The sequence below is a fragment of the Monodon monoceros genome, unplaced genomic scaffold (genome assembly GCF_005190385.1).
Source record: "Monodon monoceros isolate NGI ecotype Baffin Bay Population unplaced genomic scaffold, NGI_Narwhal_1 Super_Scaffold_8, whole genome shotgun sequence".
Classification (NCBI taxonomy): Eukaryota; Metazoa; Chordata; class Mammalia; order Artiodactyla; family Monodontidae; genus Monodon; species Monodon monoceros.
The window spans coordinates 26175551-26200238 of NW_021703785.1; the positions used below are offsets into that span (position 1 = coordinate 26175551).

General features: G+C 36.2%; 1 protein-coding gene across 3 annotated transcripts in view; it reads right to left on the reverse strand.

Annotated features, from left to right (window-relative positions):
* The window catches only part of NDFIP2 (Nedd4 family interacting protein 2), a 67457-nt gene that overhangs the window by 29108 nt on the left and 13661 nt on the right, over window positions 1-24688 (reverse strand). For all 3 annotated transcript variants that reach the window (XM_029210257.1, XM_029210256.1, XM_029210255.1), the window contains exon 2: window positions 2648-2813. In XM_029210257.1, coding sequence (XP_029066090.1) covers window positions 2648-2813 — 166 coding nt within the window. The remainder of the gene's footprint in view (window positions 1-2647; window positions 2814-24688) is intronic.

Sequence of the window (24688 nt, forward strand, 5' to 3'; positions counted from 1 at the left end):
CCGTCAAGTAAATAGATTTCTTTAATTCTGAAGATGGGAGTGGAAGCAAAATTTAAGTAAAAACCATGATTATGAATTTAAGCAATAACATTAAAACTATACATTTTTAAAACTGGAACAATGGCATATATATATATATATATCCAAGGAGATGAGATCCTTACATTAAAAATAGATGTGTAAGTTTCTGAAAAATTTTAAGACCCAAGATAGAAAAAATATCTCCACCAATAACAGGTGAAAGTTGGGAAGAAGCACCTTTAATTTTCACTTGTTAATTTTACTTACTTTTCTTCTACCCTTTGAGGCAGTGGTTGGTTCTCAACCACAGAATTTAAAGTCTGGGGAGCTCCAATCCCAGCTCCTCTTCTTAGAAGTTATGTGACCTCAAGCAGATCACTTAAGCACTGTGAAGTTCCACTTTCTCATCCATAAAACTGACCCAGCGAGGCTATTACTTGCTATTATGGGACGAAATAGAAGAGTATTTAAGAGGACTCTGTGAACTGTGCAACACTATGCAAATGTCACCTTTTATAACTGACGTTGCTCAGATCTATAAAAGCAGCCATAAGGTGACCTACTGAAGAACATAATCTCCACAGAAAACGGGCACTGCCCATGCCTAAAATATAACAACACTGACTAAGAAGCTGAAGAAAAATAATATCAACAGTTTTCATTAAACAGAAACCCCAAATTCTAGAATTATTCAGTTCCTGTGCTCAATTATAGTCAGGAATGGCCTTTTAGCACAGGTGAAAAAATTAAAAAGACCAGAAATCACAGAGGAGACTGTGAGAATAACTGAACTTCTAGGTACCAGGCTCCACTTGTTTCACAGTTGAAATTTATCTAACCTTTAAAAATGTCATGCTACATTATCAAAACTATTCCAGATCATAGAAAAATGAGAAGCTTCTCAATTCACTTTATGTTGCTTCCATAATATTAATACCCAAACCAAAAAGACAGCACATAAAGTCATAGATCACACTAATAAAGCCACAAAAACTCTAAATAAAATATTAACAAATTTAAATCCAGGAAAGACTAGAACATGATGACAAAAAGAATTTATTCTAAGAATATAGGGATGGATTAGCTTAAAGAAGAAATCTGTTAATAATACATTTCATTACAACAAAAATTGAAGGAGAAAAACCATGTAATTTTACAATAAGGTACCAAAAAGATGACTACCAGGTTTCTGGCCTGCTGGAGCCATTTATTGAAATGGGGAAGACTGTCAAAGGAGAAGCTCTAGAGGGCGGTAGAGGGAAGAGGCTGTATACAGTTGTGGTGGTGATACTCTCTGAAACTCTTCCCATGAAGAGGTGGAGACTAATTCCTCAATAATCTTGAATAGAGACTAAGTGACTCACTTCTAACAGCCTGAATGTGACAGATGTGACACTGTGACTTTTGAGGCAATGTCACGGATTCCATTTGGCTTTCTCTCAGAATGCTTGTTCTTAGAAGCCAGCCTCCGTTCAGTGAAAAGCCCAGGCCACAACAAGAGGTCACATATAGTTGTTCTGGCCAACAGCCTCAGCTGAGGCCCTAGCATCAGCCAGCAAACGTGTGAATAAGGAAGCCTGCAATTACCTCCAGTCCCAGAGTCACCATCAGACAACAATCACCTGAGACCCTAGCAGAGAACTTCATAAAGAAGCCCAGTTCCCCCCAAACCATGAGAATTAACAAGCATAAATGATTGTTATTTTACTCCATTACGTTTGAGGTAGTCTGTTAAACAGCAATAGCAACAGTAGCCACAACAAAGGGATCGCAATTTCACTCTCAGCATCTTCCATCATAGAATGATTAACTTAGCATTACTGGGAAAATACAAATTGTGACCAGAGAAATAGATGAGGGTAGTTCTTGAGAATGACCTGCAAGGATGAGATGAACAGTAGCAAGCAGTAATCACTGCCTTGTATCCAGGAAATATTACCATGAGTAGGGGGGACATTATGTGTATGCTTCACCTCCATTCACATGTACTTACCACATTCTCACATTCATCATTAATAATACCTTGTTTATGACTATATAAGTAAACACACACACACACGGGTATGTTTATATATTCATGTGTGTATGCATTATATGTGTGCATGAACATATATGTATATATGGTTATTTCTTCCAAAAGCTATATGGCTAATCCACTGGGAAGGGATTCTAGTAAGCATAAGAAAGTTTAACAAGCTACACTTTTAAATTAATTTTTAAAACAATGAGACAGGTAATCTATGAAATATTTTATAAACTATCTTTAGAAAAACTTTTTTAAAAATAATCATAAAACCGAAGAAGCCCATTAACAGACTTGATAATTACACAAAACCATACTGGTAAAAACAAAACAAAAAATCGAGCTATTAAAAACATTACTAGGGCTTCCCTAGTGGTGCAGTGGTTGAGAGTCCGCCCGCCGATGCAGGGCACATGGGTTCGTGCCCCGGTCCGGGAGGATCCCACATGCCGCGGAGCGGCTGGGCCCGTGAGCCGTGGCCGCTGGGCCTGCGCGTCCGAAGACTGTGCTCCGCAACGGGAGAGGTCACAGCAGTGGGAGGCCCGCATACCACAAAAAAAACAAAAAACATTACTAGTTGTTTCACACTAAAAACAACAATACCTGAAGTTGTAGGTACTTCCACAGTAATACTGCTATAAGGTGGAGGAGAAGAGTCAGTCTCAAGTCCAGATGCTGAGGGAGCAGCCTGCACATTTTGTGGTGTTGCGTTTGAAGTTGACGGCTGCTCTACAGCAGATGATTCTGAATTATCCTCTTCATTGTGAAGCTAAGAGAACAAAGGAAAATGAAAACATTAATGTGAATCAAATTAAAAACAATTTTTAAAGATCGTTTCAGGCAAAGAATCATTTTTTAGCTAAAAACAAGGTAAAATAGCATTTAAAAAGATGAACAAAATTTTTAAGAGACATAATCAGTCATTAAGAAGTTTAGAATTTTTATAGTTTCTTTACAATAAGGATGAAGTTCAAATTGTTAGGATTTATAGAGGAAAAAAGTCATGATTACAAATAGATTCAAGTTCTTTCAGTCCTACAATAAATATTGTCTACCACGCATCAATCACTGTGTACTGCAAAGAAAACTTCTAATACAACCACAATACCATATCTATTACACTAGTATCTAAAATAACTAGAAATGTAAAATGAATTAATGAAATAGAATAACAATATATATACATTCCAAAAACGTGGAATACTCTGAGGAGGTTTTCCCAAGTACCAAAAGAATTACTAATAAAGCAAAATAAGTCAGTGTGCACATAAAATTCTGAAAAACATCATTACAACAAATTTATTGAAAGTTCAAGAAATGCTAGATACTATATTGAGATCTTTATCACTTAACTCATTCAATCCTCACAACAAACCTGTAAGATAGAGACTATTAAACTGTTATCCCCATTTGACAGATTAAAAGAAAAAAAGAAGAAAAAAACCAAGCCCAAACCACCCTGGACGTGTAGAGACTTAGAGTAACTTGCCAAACATCACAACAGCTAGGAAGGGTAAAGCCACGAATCACACCCAAGCAGTGTGGCTGCACACCTCTTACTTCATTTATATGGAAGGGAGGAAGGAAGGAAGGAAGGAAGGAAGGAAGGAAGGAAGGAAGGGAGGGAGGGAGGGAGGGAGGGAGGGAGGGAAGGGAGGGAGGGAAAGAAATTTTGTCACAGAGCAAATCTGTGTGTTGTGATATAATGCATTTTTGGATTTTAGAAAGAATAGGCGAATTATTACTCCACTTTCTAGGAGCTTCGATAAACTTATTTTCTCTGTACCTCAGTGTCTCCATATGTAAGTTCTGAATGCAACCAAAATCCTCACAGAATTGTAAAATAATATTTGAAAATCATCCAGCATAATGCCTAACACACAGAAGGCATTTAATAAATACTAGTTCCACCCTTCTTCCCTTTTATTTAATATACTTTATTTTATAAACTCAAAAGCAGAAATTATGTGGTACTCTGTCAGTCCAATAAGTAGTCACTCACTTGCCTCTAAAGAATTTTTTTAAATATGCCAAGTAAAACAGGAGGTCAATTTACTTCACTGCTGTCTGCATGTGTCTTGGTAAGCGATTACACTAGCAAAACACTTTTGGGAGTTCATAAAGGTATTGTAACTTTTAACAAAACAGTATAAACAAACCTAAAATCATCTCAAGTTTAAGAAGACAACTTTGTCCATAACACTATGGACAAAAAATGTTGCCTGCCATTCCAGTAAACAATGAGTGTTGCCCACCATCAAATCATCAGCCACTGCAGCCAACCCCACACAGTGCACCCTGAGGGGAACTCAGGATGGAGAGAAACAGGATACTGGCCCTAGATAGTCAAGAAGCATATCTAAAGAAAAATTTCAGTAAGCCCAGACTCTTGCATCTCCGCATACACAGAAAAGCCCTGAAATCATTAACTTAAGATGTCTGTTTCGTGTGATCAGCGGTAATCTTCTCATGCCCTACTCTCCCCCACCACCCCAGCAAGAACTCCAGTGCACCCCGGCTCCTCGCTGTCCTCTTTGCAACAGCACCTCAGAGCTGAGAGGCTGTCTCTGGGGCTATAATCCTCAGTACGGTCCTCAAATAAAACATAACTCGCAATTTTTAGGTTATGCGTTTTTCTTCAGTCAACAGCACCAAAGTTTATACAATAGCATCCACTCACAGAAACTGAATTCTAAGGTCAAATAAGCATAAAGTCAACTCTGTATGAGCTTTTACATTTATTTACTTGCAGCACTTTTCCAAGTAGGCACTAAATGAGCACCCTCTTGACTAGCAACACTCTGCCCTGGTGTCATAAAGCATCTTCTGTTTCCCGTACCCAGGAGAATTCCCAATGTAGTCATCTTTGACAACACTTTTAAGAGCAAAAATGTCAGATGAACAAGTTAAGGCAAATAAAGTACAGATAAATACTTAGTAATTTAGAATATATTAGTATATTTAGTATATATAGTAATTAATATTACTAGACAAATAATAATGAAGGTGTCAAAAAAGAGGAAGCCACTTTTCCATATCTACTATTAATACTGCAAATGTAGATGAAATGTACTAAAGAGAAAATCCTACATGACAAAAAACTCTCCTCTAGTTCCTCACAAGAAACACCCCCTACCACATCAAATATACAAATACGCTCCCCAGAATGACCAACTCTCTTCTTAAACCTGTCAAAATATATTCAAATAACTACAATAAAAAGAACTACAGATACTTTTACATATGATCTCAGAAGTAAAGCTTTGGAACTTATAAAACACACCAATTTATTTCAACTGCCTTACCTAATACCTCCAGTTTTATTTTTACAAAATTATAACATAGGGGACTTCCCTGACAGCCCAGTGGTTAAGACTCCGCACTCCCAATGCAGGGGTACAGGTTCGATCCCTGATCGGGGAACTAAGATCCGGGCATGCCACACAGCACAGCCAAAAAAAAAAACCATATATATATATATATATATATATATATATATATATATATTACAGTGAACAGTTGCTCTGTGTTAACCATAAAACCCAATAACTCAGTCAACAATCTCTACCCGCTGTAGCATAGAACTTCCAATTTACTTTAAATGCAACACTGTATTTTGATATCTCTGGTGTCTCCATAAATTAACCTACTGTGTGATGAGACAAAATTACTTTTAAGGAAGGACAAGAAAAATTTTAACATAAAAATTTTTCTGCCATTTGAGGCACTACCCCCTCCCCTTTAGTGTGCATTGCACATCTGCACTATACATTAACTAGATCCCCTTAGAAGATGCAGGAATGCCTCCTCACTCAAAAAAATTAATTTCCATCTGGTGCCAGCAAGGTAACTCCTTAGGAGATAACATTCCTTTCCCAATTCTGTAAAGAGTCACAATGACCCCACTACTCACCTTGTTGCACTATGTAAACTGTCAATATGTTACTTTGTCTCAAAAACTTATATAACTAACTGTGTTTTGACCTCTAACCAGCAGAACAGCCCTAGGAGCTCTCTGAAAGACTGTCTCCTGGTTTATAATCCTTAGACTGGCTCGAATAAAAATTTCCATTTTGGGCTTCCCTGGTGGTGCAGTGGTTGAGAGTCCACCTGCCGATGCAGGGGAAAAAAATTTCCATTTTCTTAGATTGTTTAATTTTTTCGACATTTGATTACCTTTTAACTAAGTTCTTACAAGGGTTCAAATTAAGTTACATGTTTATCAAATTAGACAATGCCAATTTGTAGAAATTTTTCCTTAATCATGCTGCTATGTTGTTAAATGGTTCTATTTTACATTCTATAACAATTACCTAAACAGCAAGAAAAAAGGGTGGGGGAGGAGTGGGGTGGGACCTACATATATTCAGTAATGAACCAGGCTCTGTGTCCCATCCACACATCACCTCAAAAGTTATCTTCCCAGGGAATTCCCTGGCGGTTTCACTGCAGAGGGAGCAGGGTTCGATCCCTGGTTGGGGAACTAGGATCCCGCAAGCCAAAAAAAAAAAAAAGAAAGTTATCCTCCCAGCTTGTCCTATTTATGAGCCTCCTGGAAAAAAATGTGGGCAATAGCACGTGAAAATTAAAATATCTTTAATCTAGTGACCAGGGTGATGAAAAGTTGCACACTAAACCACAGTTTTTTAGTCCGAAGGGTAAAAGGATGACAAGAGGGCTTTGTTAAACGTATTTATCTATTGCTAGTTTTTATAGATGTATATTAAGTATTTTTAATGATAAGGAAACTGTAATCATTATGATTAGCTAGCTGGAGGTCTAGCCTTCCTGTGTATAAACTATTGTTTCTTTTACTTTAATTGGCGTGTCTCCTATACATATCCCTTTATTCTATTTTAAGGTGATAAAATACTAATGTAATAACTAGTAACTTTATTTCTGAGAAGCTAGAGATCTCACTGAATGTTTTCTAAACATACCAAGATGAGAATTATGGAAGTGCAATCAAGTGTTGTTCAGTGAACAGTGCCATGTACCAGGGCCTGGTAGGTTAGCCAGTTGTATGGTCTTTTTTTCACCTTTCTTCTCATTTCTTTTCTCTTCTTTTGTTTCAGTTTGGGCACAGAAATTGAACTACAGGGCAGAACTGTAAGATTTTTGGGAAGTAAAAAAACGAGCTATCTCTAAAGTTGTTTATTTTGAAAAGTTTCTAAAGAACTAATATATGTTGTATACTGCCATATTCTGACTACATTTATTACCAAAGGGCAAAACTGGGGAAAAGAGTTAGTAGTTGCAAGGAGATAAATTTTAGCTCAATAAAAAAATTTTTTAATTTTTAGTTAGAACTTTTTAATTTTTAGAGTACTAGGTTTTCTGTGGGGCAACAAATCCTTTCAGATTTTGTATGACTGACTATCTGGCAAGACTGTTTTATAACTAGGATGACCATACAGCTGTTTTCCCCAGGACTGTCCCACTTTACACCTGTTGTGTCACAGCCCCATTCAATTTAGCGTTTTCTCCACCCCGTTCATTCTCAAAAAAATTGCACGGTCGGTCAACTGACATATAATGGGATTCTTGGCCTTTGTACAAAATTAGTAGATGACAAAGGTTCCTTCTGACTCTAAGATAACATGATTCTAGAAAAAAACCTCTGGTAGCCTCTATCATTCAATGTTGCCTTATCTAACACCTGATTTAGAGAAGCAAACAGGTATGTGTTGCAGTAAAATCAATCTGTAGAGTCAAGCTACTCATTTTAGTCACCCAAGAAGAAAGTGAGCTACCTTATCTATGCTCCTAGGGATAAGGTGCTAAGAAATTTCTACAAACAGCCCAAGTGTTAAAACCAATAGCTCAGAGGATAGAGTCCCACAAAACAGTGCTGCTTAGCAAAGGGAGCTAGATTTTCTACCAATAACACTAAATTACAGCAGTCGTCCTCACGCACACACATACCATTAAGCAAATGAACAGAATCTTCTTAATTTGAGGTTTACTCCCCACCAAATTTTTTCCACTAAACTTTTGCTGTCTCTGGGTACCTTTCTTCTGAGAACTAGCCTATGATAAAGCAATGATTAGCAAATGATTCGAAAATGATACAAATGATTAGGAAAGAGCGCATAAGCAACAAGTAAACATTAAAGGAAAAATATTTGCCGTGCCTAATTTTCAGCTTCTTCTTTTGGAAGTACAGAAGTTTGGTTACAGTTTTATATTTCATAATATAATACAGGCATATTTCTGCTCGTAAAAACCTTTCTTGTTAGTATGAGAGAATATCATTATTTCATGGTGTTCTACAAAGAACACAGTGGGCTTCAGATGCTCTGTCACCTGAACAAGTCTGCAAAACAACTGTTAAAAACCAAGTATCATCAGATATTCTATCAAGACATAACAAAGTGTCTTTTAAACAAAAAGGATTCTTACTTCATTTTTAAACTGTTACTGTCTGCTCGTGATATGTCAACTGAAAGAAAGGTGCAAAAGAATATATACAGTATAACTGAGTCTTTTTAAATAATGAGAGAGATAAACACAACATGGTAGATCAACTATACTTCAGTAAAACTTTCTTTTAAAAAGCTATTTCCTACAAATTCCAAAATAAATAAATAAATAAATAAGAGATTGCTTGTGTAGTACATATAGACAATCAAAATTTCTGGAAGGACACACAAGAAACAGCAAACAGCTGCAGGTGGGGAAGAGATTTCATCATTCTCTATTTGATTTTTCACCCTAAGCATAAATTACTTTGAATTTTTAAATTTTTAATAAATAAAACCAAAATGCAAAAGTCCTCTAATTTCTGGTTTGGCATGTCTCACAGGCAACAATGTTAAGGTAAACACTATATCCTATGATAAAAAAGCTTTTTCCACAGACAATGTAATATCACTATAATAGCTTCCCTGGGTTTATGTATATACAACTTTCTATTAAAAATGACACAATCTGAAACTGTAACCACAGGAAAAATATATGTGAAGAATGCAAATGAGGAACTGTATCTGTTTTTTTAAAGGAAAAATTGAGAGGGATAATTAATGGGGCAACAGTGATTAAAGAACATAAGACCAAATTTATATTGCCACACTAGACAGTTCTTCTGAGCTTCTGACCTAGATACCCACTCATTAATTCATTTCTTAAAACAACATTAAACATAATCACATACTAAAAAGGGGCTCTAGGCTCTTTATGTACAATTCTTTTCCTCCCATACTGCACTGCCTAGTTGACTTCTACACACAGTTCAGGTCTTAGCTTAAAATCAAGTTCTCAGACTTCCCTGGTGGCGCAGTGATTAAGAATCCGCCTGTCAACGCAGGGGACACGGGTTCGAGCCCTGGTCCGGGAAGATCCCACATGTCGCGGAGCAACTAAGCCTGTGCGCCACCACTACTGAGCCTGCGCTCTAGAGCCCATGAGCCACAACTACTGAAGCCTGCATGCCTTAGAGCCTGTGCTCCACAACAAGAGAAGCCCCCGCTTGCCGCGACTAGAGAAAGCCCGCTCAGCAACGAAGACCCAACGCAGCCATAAATACATAAATAAATTTTTTTTAAAAATCAAGTTCTCAAGAAAATCTTTCCTATCTCTCAAAAGTAGATTAGGACACAATCTTAAAGCACCCTGTTCTTTAGCACACTTACTACAATAGCAATTATTTATGTGCTCATTCATTTACAATCTGTTTTTCCAGCTAAAGTAAGAGCTCTACAAAACTGGAGGTTATGTCTGTCTTGTTGAACACTACAAAAATAAGCTCCAAAGTATTTGGAATCAACTTTGGTTAAAATTAAAAGGAAATGCAATATAGGTCACCAGTCACAACAGTATAAAATGGAAAGACTGGAGAAATAACCTTGCTATAACCCAAGTACCGTGAAGTCTGTAACAGCTAGTTATTACCTTAGTAAGTTAAAGGAGAAAGAGTTAGAGTATATTTACATCCCAATGACCTCCAAGGAACAAAGAAACCAAACAGATGGGATAAAGATCTTATATAAATTGCTATTTTCAGAAGAATTCAGCCTCCAGTTAAATTCCTTTTTATATGCTAAAACTGCAATGTAAATTGGCTAGATCCTAAGATTCTCTCTTTGAATACAAAGTCCTCTATATGGTACACTCATTAGTCGTGTTCATAGTCCTTTAATTAAATTACAAATACTTGACCTTATTCTTAAAATGTTTATATCAACAGAAAGATACACTTTTCAAAATTCTATTTAGCTTACTCAGATCTTACCTAAGAAAATACATATTTACAAATCTGCCCTATAATTATGCCTCTTTAGCAATAGATCAATATGATCTTAACACAGATTATCATAGTCCAAGGGAAAAAAAGAGAGAAAAGAAAAAAAAGAAAGGAGAAAAAATATTTGAGAGGCGGGGCTGGCAACTTCTCATACTTTCATCTAAGGTTGTCTGTCTACGGGGCACTGCTCCCTGCCATCCCCCACTTACCTTCTCGGTCTCCCGCTAATTTCTCAATCTAGCACACATGAATTGAGCATGAAAAGACCATAATGTATGCCATAACTGTCTATATATTTTATCATAGGAAGATGTTCAGCTTCAGCCTCATCTTTCGTGGTTTTATACCAAAATATGTGTTACATAACGTATTTTAAGTTTACTTTTAAAAGACTGCATTTTTCAAATCTGGCCAGTACTTGGGTTTTTGTCCTCTACAACTCAAGCAGCTTTTTGAGATATATTTGTTGATGACTACGCTGTGGTCTTAAGCAATTAAGTTATCTGTGGCAGACATGTGGTTGTCTCCCTCAAATCCCTTCCATCCCTCTTTCATTACAGATTCACAGTAATGTGGGTGGGACTGAGCCCACTCTACTATCTATGTTGGTCAGGATAATCTTCTCCTTTGGCACTGCAACTGCTTCCCAACCAGCCTGGCCCTCCTCCTGGGCAGGGTGCCTGTGTCAAAGGTGGGCAATAAAATAAGCTAAGATTATCCACTTAGAGGATATAGAAAACTGCTGTGGAAATAATGATACAGAGCAATTCCAGGGTTTAAGATTTCCTTAATTGGTTTGGGGACCATAATTTACAAACACCGATGGAGAAGGTGCCCCTACGCATTTTTTATAAGCAGAAGAAAATTTTAATGATAATGTTTGAATTTACAAAACTATTCAAACCCTGAGTTTTCAAAATAGCTCAATGTTCTGATTTTTATAAGCTAACATACTGGTATTTGTAAAGAAATAAATGTTCCCTGCCATTCCAGTTCTACAAGGATAAAGCCATTAGCTACTGCCATGGCCCAGGGACAGCGCACCCTGAGGGGGATTCAGGATGGTGAAAAACAGGAAACATTCTGTGCTTTGGATATACTGGCCCACTTAGATAGTTGAGATACATATCTAAGAAAACATTTCAAATGACCTCAGATTCTTGCATCTTCCCATACACAGAAAAGCACCAAAATCATTCACTTCAGATGTCTTCTTTGTGCTTAGCAGTAATCTTTTTATCTTGACTACCTGGTTTTCCCAGCAAATAAAGTTCATAGGCATCCTAGCTCCTCCCTTACCTCTGGAGCAGTTCCTCGGAGCTGAGAGGCTATCTCTCAGGCTATAGTCCTCAGTAAGGTCCCTGAATAAAACTGAACTCACAACGTTTATGTCATGCATGTTTATTTCAGTCAACATATCCTATCCAACATAAGCAATGATAAATATAATGACAATGGCAACTTGTAATGAAAGGTTCTCTTCTGTTTCCAAAATCAAATAAGAACCCTTTGACAGATTCTCCAGAAAGTTTTTTACCTGCATGCACCAAAATAAGTCAGGAAATGTCATAACTGGTAAAGTTTAAAAAGCAAAATTGGCTAAAGAAGTATACTTCATAATAGAGAAGTGAATCTCAGATATTAAAGTATAGTAATAATATTAAAATAAGCCCCCTTCTAGCAATCAAAATCTGAACATTCAAGAGGTTTTAAAAGCAAAACTATTCAGGCATGAGAATAAAAAACAAGAGCTAGTAAACTCTAACTGCAACCATTTCCTTCCAGGAAACTATCAGTTCCAAGTTTGTGCTGTACTTCATGAGTCCCTAGAAGCTTAGAGACCCTTTAATTAGATCTGGGAATATTATTACCTTCCTAGTCAGATCATAAGCATGTGAAATTTAGGAAGTATGCTTTATTCATCGTGGTATCCCCTAAAACAGGTAGCAGAGTTTAGGACACAGAATTAAGCTTCACATTAAATATGCAGTCCCCTAAGCCTCCCAGAGTTTTTCTTCTACCAAAAGGCAAGAGAGAGCTTGGTCAAGTAATGGATGCACTGAACATCTCAAGATCAATAATCACAACTCATATATTCTATGATTCCCATGGTGTTTTTACACATAGTAGAAACCTGAAATATTTAATCATGCAACTTTTGCGGGCAATCACCATAACTTAATAAGTAAATATTTGTCCCCCAAAGCTTACTGAATTAAACTAACGGTGTTATCCAAAAACCACAGATAACTGAATTAATACATGCTAAAGAAGAATATAAATTCCATCCCCACATCACCCAAGTTTTTAGAGTAACTACTCTAGAGACATTCTTACCACAGCTAGACAAGACAGTCAATAGTGAAGAAAGTCACAAAAATCACAAAGAGCTGCCCCCTCCCAACACAAAATCAAAGACCTGGCAAGGCTAGGTCAATGCATAAACTACCTGAGACTCTTTACACAATGAAGAAAGAAGCATCAGTGACTTTGCGCACAGAACAGTAATAACTGTTCATACATAGGACTTTTATCCATCAAAGAGTAGTTTACTATTAAAGAATAGAGATACAAAAACCAAAAACAGGTCACAACAGGGGTGACCTTTTGATATAAGTTAATAAAAATGAAGACTCTAGGAAAAACAGATTTTATTAGACAAAAGAAATGAAACAACAGCACACAGGAAGAACATAAATTATTAATTTAAAAAGTAAATATTTCTAATAATTAAAGACGCAAAAACGGTGTGTTAGAATGGAGTAGAAGTCGAACTACTGCTAGTAAGAATATAAATTCATTCAACCACCTTGCAGATCAATTTGGCAATTCCTAGTAAGGCTGAAGGTGTGTAGGACCCAATAATTCCACTTGTAAACGTCAATACTAGAAAACTCTCACACTTGCACATAAAGAGGCACATATGAGAATGCTCATGGTAGTACTATTTGTAATAGTGAGACACAGATAACAACTGTCTGGTCAGCACAAAATGAATAAATATTATTCCACTATTTGTATAACAATTCATTTTAAACTTATTAATTAGACCTACACGAGTCATCATAGATAAATCTTTAAAACACGGTAAGTGAATAAAGCAAGCTGAAAAAGTATAAAATAGTAAAATACTGTAACAAATACATGCTAACATCTGTTATCTCCACAGTGGATATAGAAGTATCTTTTACATCATTTTCTATACTTTCCTTTATGCTTGAAATGTTTCATAGTTTTAATATTTACATTAAAACAAACAAAAAAAAGCCGGCTAGCCAAGTTGTCTTCCATGTATAAAGTATATATACCATCCATGAGTCCTTGGGAAAAACTACTCCATGATGAAAACCAGGCAATCATAAAATTAAGCAAATAAAAAGTAAATAAGGAGAAAAGCAATGAGAAAAGATTTGGTGGTTAGCACTGAGTCCTTTCAAAGACAGAACTAATGCTAAACATTGAGCTAAAGACTAAATAGCCGCTGGCAAACAGACAGCAAACCTGAAAAAGTAAAAATATAAGCAACATAAAAATCAGGAACTGGGGAAAGAAAACATGAGAGAAAGTATTAATACCACTCACCTCATCTTTCACAGCAGGGATTTAATCTCTAATATCTAAAATTAAAACATGAGGTTTTAAAAATTACTCCAATTTCTTACTGATTTTTATACTCTTTTAATTTTAGTGAAATCCTACAGAACCTAACAACTCTGTGGTAAAGAAACCTTTATCTAGAATTCAGCAGTTCTTTAAGGATTTTTTCCATGCTGTTAAATCCAAACAAAATCGTATTTTGTATTCTCATTTAAAAAAAATAGAATAGTGGGACTTCCCTGGCAGTCCAGCGGTTAAGATTCCACGCTTCCACTGCAGGGGGCATGGGCTTGATCCCTGGTCTGGGATCTGATCCCGTATGCCATGTAGTGCAGACAAAAAAAAAAAAAAAAAAAAAAAGAGAGAGAGAGAGAGAAAAAAAGAGTAGTGTCCCATTCTTATTACATTATTCCTGTCCATAAGCACCAATGGAAATGTGTTCACCAAATGTCAACATAAGTTATTTCTGGTTGGTAAGATTTGGGTGCCTAGATTGCTTCTTTTGTACTTACACTGCTTGTATTTAAAAAAATAAGTATATATCACTTTTTATAAAAATATACTTTAGCCTAGTAATTCTCATTTTAAGAGAATTCTTAAATTCTACATCCAAAGAAACTAATCAGAAACTTAAAACAGGATTTCTTTGTAAAGCTGTTCATCATAGTGTTATAAAAATGGAAAACTGAAAACAATCTATTCATCCAAAATAAAATAAACACACTGTATCAATATAATAGAATCCTATACAGCCATTTAAGGTGGTGTTTCCAAAGGATACTTAATGAAATAGGAAATGCTCATGATACAGTGTTAAAGAAGTAACAAAATTGTGTGTGTGTAAATCATATATTATTCATATTATTTTAAATAAGATGAACTGTTAGCAGTTTCAAAATGATTGTTAACAGACAAATGGGTAGCATGGGTGCTTGAAAACTGTATTTTGTTGGGTTTTTTTTTTAACTTTTCTGTATTTTTTCTAAGTTCTCTAGAACCGAGATGAAAGAAAGTACGAAACAATCTTTTTTTGTTCTTAATGTAGGACATATGTGATAAAGAGATTTCCATCTATGCTTATAGGAATAAGTTTCTACACGTTAGAAAACTGACATTTATAAAATTGCTCAATGACACTAAAACTGAAAGAAAATCACCACAGACTTTATATCCATTCAATAACCTTTCATAATCATTCTTGTCTTTACAAGAAAAGAAAGGTACATAAACCCAGATAGATGATGCTTGTTATTTTCCATCAACCAGTTAACAGTACTAATACATAAAGTAATACCAGCATGTAACCATTTGAGTGTGATGATATTCTAGTGAAACTCATTTGGAGGTCAAAATGATTCATAAAGGCTTTTTCTTTGTCTCTTTCCCACCTATAACAAGAGTTTTCTTCATGGTGCCCTTCTGTCTTAACTAGTTGTTAATCACATTATATATTTGTCTACATAATCTATTTTCACAGTCAGTAATATTATCTATTCCTTAGAACTTCAATGAGGATGGCGCACCAACACTGTGAGCAACACACCACCAATGTTCCAACTGCTTTATTCTATGCCCAGCTGATAAAAAACCTCCACAAACTTTCCACAAACAACTCTGAGAAAATGCTCATTAAGCACTCAGCATAGCAGCAGTAAGCTACTGTGGCAATAACGGTTGTATCGATCACCATTCTTCCACTGCAGCCCTACATATAAAGCATAGACAGTGCTTCCTCCATCCAAACTAAACTTTAGAAAGCAGATACATTCACATTATCTAACTGCTATATGGTAGGAAAGTGCAAAAATGATAGGGACTTGTCACAAGGACATACGAGCAGATAGTCAAATCTGGGATGATCCGAGCCTCAAAATGATGATAGTATGAGACTATAATCAATAGAATAAAATTAAAATCCATGAATTCATACTAATATAAATGAATAAATAAACTGGAGGCTACAGGAGTTCTTCCTTATAGAATCCTACATAATAAATGCAGAAGAAATGACAGAATTAGGAAATCACCATTTGACAACCATCGTTATAACTCTTTCAGGTGATCATAAACAATGAGTTCTAAAACCAATGGGTGAAAGTATAATTTTTTAAAGGAACTTTGTGGGGTATACTATAAAATAACTGATATGAATCTTTCCAAAACATTAATGTAATCCATGACAAATAAGATTAATGAATTGTTCCAGCTTAAGGGAGACAAAAAGACACTAAGCACAATAGCTAATCATGGACTAGATCCTAATCTAAAAATAAGTTTTTTATTTTGCTATAAAAGACACTAGTAGGGAAACTGGTAAAATATGTTTATAGATTACAGTATTGCATAAATGTCATTGATTTTGATAACTGCACAATAGTTTGTAAAAGTATGTCGTTTTTAGAAAATATACACTGAAATATTTAGATGTAAAGGGATAACATGTCTGCCACTCATTTTCAAATGCTTCAGAAAAAAATATAGCGTATGTGTATATATACACATATATACAAAGAAAATATCACAAAGCATATGTGATAAAACGTCAACTTTTGAGGAAACTGGGTGAATGGTGTACAGGAAATCTGTGTACTATTTTTTCCACACTTTACTGTAAGTCTAAAATTAAAATTATTTTAAAATAAAGTTAAAAAAACAAAATGCTATATGGCAAGAAAATAGAAAAAAAATATGTTGTATTAACAAACAGATTAATTTAAAACTCTACAATCCCAGCTTCTAACTTCCACTCTATCGCTAGAGACCTATATGATCATTAAAAACCTCTACACCTTCAGTCAGTTTACAAAATGATTTCTCTACATTTAATCAAAATCCTAGTTTCCCTGGATGGCACTACGTCCCTCAAAAGCCTCTCAAATGCAAAATGTTAATCCTCACACCACCACCCCTTATCTGGAAACAAGAAGACAAAGAAAATGTTCTTGGATATAGCCAATGCCAGATCAAGAGCCTTTCTCGAAATTCACACTGTCTATACAACCTGCCAGACTTTCTCTCATCCTGTTCTTAGTATTTACAAGGGTCTAAATCATGCCCCAATCAGTAAAACTTACAAGCCAGCCCCCTACCTCCAATATCATCTCCTCTACCTTTATTCCTACTATAATACAAGACAGCTAAACCAACTTAACACTTCAGCTATGAAACAGGAAGCAATAATATGCAAAGTTGAATGGTCTAGTAACTCCATCAGTTCTCTACTTCTCTGACCTGAGAGTCATCTAGAACTGCTTCTACTAGAAACTATTATATTTCTACCTCTTAATTCCTGGTCACAACCTCCTGGCCTTTTTCACTCCCTTACTTCCACTTAGTCTATTCCTTGGGTCTTCCATTTGCTGCCACCTGGTTTACTTTCCATCCTACGTAGCCTGGATTATAAAGTGAAAAACCTGCATGACACTCACCCTCAATTTCCTAGTTCCCATATCCTCTGCCACAGCTACCCCACCAACACCCAATTTGGGGTGAGTCTGTCTACTATCTCCTGGTAGAAGGAGAGAAGCAAATCCCGTAACTGTATAGACGGGCGCCAAGTACAAATTTAGTTTCCAATTCCAGCAGGGCCATCAGAACTAGTCATCACCATGGCAGGCGTTTCAGCTCCGCCACTCTTCTAGCCCCAGCTTCCAACCATGGAACTCTCAGTCCAAATCTTTGCCTCCTACTTCTCAGAGGAAAACAGGATTTCAAGCAAAACCTCCTTCAGTTTCTCTCCCCTGAAGCTCTAAATTTAGCGTACGGCTTCCATTTATATTCTTTACTCCTAAATGCCAAATAACTGTAAAGAGAAGATCCTGCCTCCCAAAGGATTGTTTGTTTTTTCTTTATGATATGTCTCTCCTTTCTTTTCTCCACTAACTTCTTTCTTTTCTCCACTAACTTCTTTCTCTCTGCCCACATGTATATTTTATTCACAGCATACTTAGAAAAAACCTGCCCACAGCTAAAATTTAAATTTTTATCTTGTGCTTTTTGAACTATTTCCATCTCATCTTGTCCTTCTTTTCCTTCAATGACAAACATCCTAGAAGAAGAAAAAAAAAAATCTGTGCACTTCTAATTCCCATTTCCTACCCAATCCATTACCATCTGGCTTTCACTCAAACAGCTCTTACTAAGAACAATGACCTTCTTTCTAATTGTTAGATCCAAGAACCTACTCATCCTATCAAAAATCTTGAATACAGTCGTCCCTGGATATCCTGGTATTTATTCCAGGACCCTCCACTCCCACCCTGCAGATACTGAAGGCCCACAGGTGCTCAGATCCCTATATAAAACGGCATAGTACAGTCTGTCCTCCATATCCGCAGATTTCAGAACCCAAGAATACGGAGGGTATGGTGTACGTTCAACATAGTTGAATGTAGTTCTAATTGGTTTTTCTTTAGCTGCCAGCGAAGTATTCCCTCTGGTTTTCCTCCTACCTTTTTTTTTTTAAGATTTATTTTATTATTTATTTATTTAATTTACTTTTGGCTGCGTCAGGTTGTAGTTGCGGCACATGGGATCTTCGTTGCAAAACGCGGGCTTCTCTCTAGTTGTGGCGTGTGGGCTCCAGAGCACGTGGGCTCTGTAATTTGTGGCACGCAGGCTCTCTAGTTGAGGCACGCAAGCTCAGTAGTTGTGGCGCGTGGGCTTAGTTGTCCCGCGGCATGGGGGATCTTAGTTCCCTGACCAGGAATCAAAACTGCGTCCCCTACATTGTAAGAAGGATTCTTTACCACTGGACCACCAAGGAAGTCCCTGGTTTTCCTCCTACCTTTGACTATTCATTGTTTCTTTTGTAGGGGTCCTTACTTTCCTCTGCCAACTTTAAAGAGTCTTAGCAAAAACTGAATCCAGAGCTGTGGAACACAGAGAGTACACTGAAGCTCCAGTCTACGTCATTAATTAGTTTGATTTAGTTTCATTTGCAAAGGCATAAGGCAACTAATCCCATGTAATACTGTTAAAGTTACTATCACAAGCATTCATTTGTTGTTTAAAAAATTACTATAGTGTACTGTCTAGTTTGATTTCACATTCTTTAAGATAATCAAGTAGTTGCTAAATGAATAGAAGATAGTTTGATGCCAAAAAATCTAAATTTGAGTTCTAGATATACCACCTCCTGTATAACTCTGACTGAGTCTTCGAGCCTCATCTTCTTTCTACAATTCATTCATTTTCTTTCAGTCAGCCAGTTATCAGTCGCTCAACCAATGGTTACTAAATGCCTAATACAGTATGGGTGCAGGAAATAGGTGCAAATCCCAACCCATCAGTCCCTAGAACTTCGAGATTCTAACAACTAGGAGTTCTGAGGCAAGGGCATAATACAGTATGACTACAGTGGCAACAGGGGGAATAAAGAAAATTAAAGTTTGCATACTGTATCACAGGTAAACCAGGGAGCCAACACCAGCAAGGATCAGGCCTGAAATACGAACCTTCTTCAGGGTTAGTTTTGTTCTTTCCTCAGCAAACACAGAGAAGCTAAGAACAGAATCCTCAAGCAAAACTAAATACAGTAAAATCAATTACCAAGACATGCTGTTGTTGTTTAGTCACCCAGGAAGCACAGAAAATGCCAAGATGCCATTGGCAGCAATAGTTAAAGGGTTCATCCATCAAAGTGTTACATGCCAAAGCAAACCCTCAAAAACTGGCTGATAAAAGTAAATACATAATCTGAATAATTTCATAATATCAAAAGCTAAATACACATACAAATACACACACACACTCTCTCTCTCTCAAAAAGCTGACATTTATGTGTCCCTAAACTGATTTCTTTATTTCTGTATACTTATTCTCATGTTACAATGATCACTATAATGCCATATTTCTAAAGGTATTTATCAAGAAAAAAAGAAAAAAAACACTGTTACACCAAGATTTTCCACAACACTTGACATGACTTTTTCTAGTAAAAATTTACACCCACGAGAATTCATTACTGCATGGATTTGCACTAGGAGCAAAGATGCACAAGACAAAAATATGTTATAACTTGTGCCTTTGAAGAAACCAGAGCGAAAATACTATCCAGAGAGAAACTGCATAGGTGGTTCTTTATGGTACTCAAATTCCAACTGTCAGCAAACCCATCTCAGCACACATAATAAAACGAATTTACCAAATAGTTTTGGAAGGGTAGAAACTCTGGTAAACTAAGTTTTTAACTTTATCTTTTGACAGACTGGATTCTCCTTTAAAGAGAAGCCTTAAATGTTTTAGCCCACTAAAACACTGATAAATGTTAGTATGCTTAATGTTTTAGCATGCTAAACATTGATAAAAGAGGACTTAAAAATATTTCATTACATACTACAGTAATTTTTGCTTTTAATTAATAACTCAATGAAAAGCACTACGTAGGAATATATCATGTACCAATAAGCAAACTAACAAAATACTGGCACGAACAGTTCTGAGACTATCCTCAACCACCTACGTTGGACTAAGGATATGAAGCATACTGGTTAAGTACAAAGGCTTCGGAATCAACTTTTTAAGACTCAAATCTAGACTCGTGCACTTACCAACTCTGTGACCTGCTTGGACCTCATTTTTATCATCTACAAAATGGAGTCTATTTTCTTACAGGGCTTTCACAAGGATTACAGAAAATAACACCTGTAAGTACTTAGAATAATGTCTGACATAGTAAAGGCCCAATAAATGTTACTTAAAAAAAACTAAACAAAGACACTTTATGTATAGCATCTACTCTAGTTCCTACAACAATCCTCTGAGGTGAGTATGGTGGAACAAACTTTAAATAACTGAACTGACACACCTAGTTAGGGGCAAAGACAGGATTCAATTTCAGATTTTACTGTCTCTAAATTCAGACTCTTTCTATGTCAAGATGCCTCCAAAAAAAATTCACAGGTAGTAATCTACCCTTCCACAGGATGACCCTTACGAGTATTTCTGATGCTGATTCAAGTACACACACACACATACACTACACACACCTTTGAATTCACCCATCTACTTCTCTTTAATGCCACTAATTATCTAATTATCTAATCCAAGCCACCATTATTGCTTACCGAACTATTGCCATAGCTTCCTAACTAAATGGCAGACCCTGACATTTGGGAGGTCCCCAATGAAAAGGCTGGCTCACCAAGAAATGACACAAGCCTTGATTAACAAGTCAAAAACACACAAACACAGCTTATAGAATATAAATAAGCAAAGAAAGAACACCCAAATTTAAAGAAAACCTCCAACATGAAAGAAAAACAAAACAAAAATATTAGAAGGAAAGTTAATACAGGGAGTAGAAAAACAAAAACCTCAAAAATCTTTAGTTGGCTCAAGTTCCAGCATGGCAGTATAAGCCCCCAACAGTCCAACCCTCCCACTGACAGCCACTATAAACTTGAACAAAATATGAAAAACAACTATCTGAGCATTCTGAACATTAAGGAAAATAGGGATTTGGAGGGAAATTAAACCTTGGAGAAGCAACCTGCACAAAGAGTTTCCCCTTTTTGCAGCTTTGCTGCAAGGCAGAACCATAGTTGTGGAGAGGCACCTTGTCTTGGGCTACTAAAACCTCAGTAGAACCCTTGCTATTTCTAGCCAGAGGAAGCATGCAACAAATGGAGCCCAGGCAGGCCAGAAAGTGAGGGGAAATCACTACCCCTTGAACCATGCATGTGTAGGACTGAACTAAAACAGATGAGTAAAGGCCTAAGGAATTAAGCTTAGATCTGAACCACTGCAAACAGAATGGGAGACAGTATTTACATTTTCCAGAGTACCATAGCAAAACACTCAGAAGATCCAGTATAAATCCAAAATTACCAGAAATACAAAATACTAGGAAATATAAATCACTCCACAGGGAAAAGGCAATCAAGAGATGCCAATTCTAGGATGATTCAGATTACTGTTACCATACAAAGATTTTAAAGCTGCTATTACAACTATGTTCTGGGAAGTAAAGCAATATTACCTTGAAATCAATGAAATGGCAGGGAATCTCAGCAGGTAAATAGAAAACAAAAAATTGAACCAAATAAAAACTTTAGACTGGAAAAATAAAATACATGAAATAAAAAACTCACTGGGTGGGATCCATAGCACAATGAAGATAGAGGAGATAGTGAATTTAAATTAACAGAATTTATCCATTCTAAAGAAGAGAAAAGAAAAAGTATTGAAAAAATAAGCTAACAAACAAATAGAGCCACAGGGACTCTAAACCTTTAAAAGGTCTAGAAAACATGTCATTTGAGACTCAAAGGAAATAACAGACTGCAGCAGGAAAAAAAAAAAAAAAACTGAAGAAATAATGTCCATAACTCTTCAAAGTAGTGAAAGGAGTAAATTTACAAATTCAACCTCAGTTGGGCTAAAACAGAACAAATTCCAAGAAAACTACTCCTAGACACATCATAATAATAGAACTTCTAAAAATCAAGATAAAGAAAAGTTATTGGAGCAGCCCGAGAAAACAATATACTACATACAGAGAAACAATGATTCAAATAACTACAGATTCCTCATCAGAAATCATGGTCATCATAAGAAAATGGAACAAAACCTTAGAGGGCTGAAAGAAAAAAAAACTCGGCCAAGAATTCTACACCCAAAATATGTATCTATAGGGGAGATCCCTGGTGGCCTAATGGTTAGGATTCCACGCTTTCACTGCCACGGCCTGGGTTCAATCCCTGGTAGGGGAAGTGAGATCCCAAAGCTACGGAGCACAGTACTGCCCCACAAAACAAAAAATCTAATACTTCAGGAATGAAGGTAAAATAGACATTTCGAATAAAAGAAAGAAAATTGATTAGAGTTGATCTGCACTTTAAGGAATGATAAAGGAAGTTCTTTAGACTGAAAAAAAATTGATAGTAAAGAAAAACTTGTTTCTTCAGGAATGAAGAGAGAGCATAGGGAATGGTAAAAGTCTAAGTACATATAAAAGATTCTTTTTTCCTCATAAGTTTTATAAAATATGTGTTACAGGCTTCCCTGGTGGCGCAGTGGTTGAGAATCTGCCTGCTAATGCAGGGGACACGGGTTCGAGTCATGGTCTGGGAAGATCCCACATGCCGCGGAGCAACTAGGCCCGTGAGCCACAACTACTGGAGCCTGTGCTCCGCAACAAGAGAGGCCACGACAGTGAGAGGCCCACGCACCACGATGAAGAGTGGCCCCTGCTTGCCACAACTAGAGAAAGCCCTCGCACAGAAACGAAGACCCAACACAGCCAAAAATAAAAATAAATAAATTAAAAGAAGGCTCAACATTTAAAAAAAAATGTGTTATTATTTAAAACAAAAATGATAATGCTTGTTGGGGATGTCAGTGAATGTACAGGTAATACATATGACAACTATAGCATCAAGTTTGGCAAGGGGAAGGGAGTACACAGTATACAGTCACAAAGTTCTACTTTTTACATGAAGTCATATGACATTAATGTTAAACATATATATATATATATATATATATATACACCTAACTTTTCACTGATTATTATAATCTTAGAGCAAGCACAAAAATAATAAAAATAATAAAATTAACATTAATAATTGATAAATAATATTATTAATATTAATTAATAATAATAATATAAAGAGGAATAGCTTAAAAAAGCAATAGAAATTTTGAAAAGGAAACTAAAACAATTATTTTGATCAAATGATCCAAAAGGCAGCAGAAAAGGATGAAAAGAGGAAAAAAAAAAGGATAAACAGAAGGCAAATAATACAACAGTAGAAGTAAACCAACCATACCAATAATTACATTAAATACAAACACTCCGGTTAAAAGGCAGAAGCTGTCAGAGTGAATAAAAAAGCAAAATCCAACTATATGCCACCAACAAAAGGCACACATTAAGAACTCAGGTTGAAAGTAAACAGAAAAAGATATGCCATGCAAAACATAATAAGGGAAATAAAAAAAATAAGACAGGAATGGCTATATTAATATCAAATAAAACAAACTTGAAGACAAAGAGCACTGCCAGAGATAAAGAGGGGCATTTCACAACAATCTCAGAACATAGGAAGCAAGAAATTGAGATAATTAAATGGAGATAGACAACTCCATAACCACAGCAGATTTTAACACCCCCTTGCTTAGCAACTAGTAGAATAACACAAAAACAAAAATCAGCAAGGAATTCCCTGGCAGTCCAGTGGTTAGGACTCAGCACTGTCACTGGCGGGCCCTGGGTTCAATCCCTGATCAGGGAACTAAGATCCTGCAAGCCGTGTGATGTGGCCAAAAACAACAACAAAAACAAACAAACAGAAACAAAAACAAAAATCAGTAAAGACACAGAAGATCAGAACAATACTATGAACCAACCCGATCTGACATTTATATAACACTATATCCAACAACTCAAGAATATACATTCTTTTCAAGTACACATAATACATCACCAAGATAATATACTGGTCCGTAAAACAAGTCTCAATAAATTTAAAAGGAATGAGACCATACTGAGTGCGGTCTCTTACCACTAAAAAATTAAATTAGAAATTTTTTAAAAGATATACAAGAAAATCCCAAATAAATGGAAATCAAATGGAATTCAAGAAATAGCCGATCCAACATAGTAAAGTGATGAAGGGAAGTCTCAGTATGACAGCTGGGTACTAGGCCTAGAGAACAAATACTACAGATAGAAACAGGAGGATGGAGGGCTCTAGGAAGAATGTCTTCAAAGAACAAAATAAAGGAACTAATACTTATCCAGTGCATGTGACCATGCAAAAAAAAAATGTAGCTGGAAAGCAAATTCTGAAAAATGACCA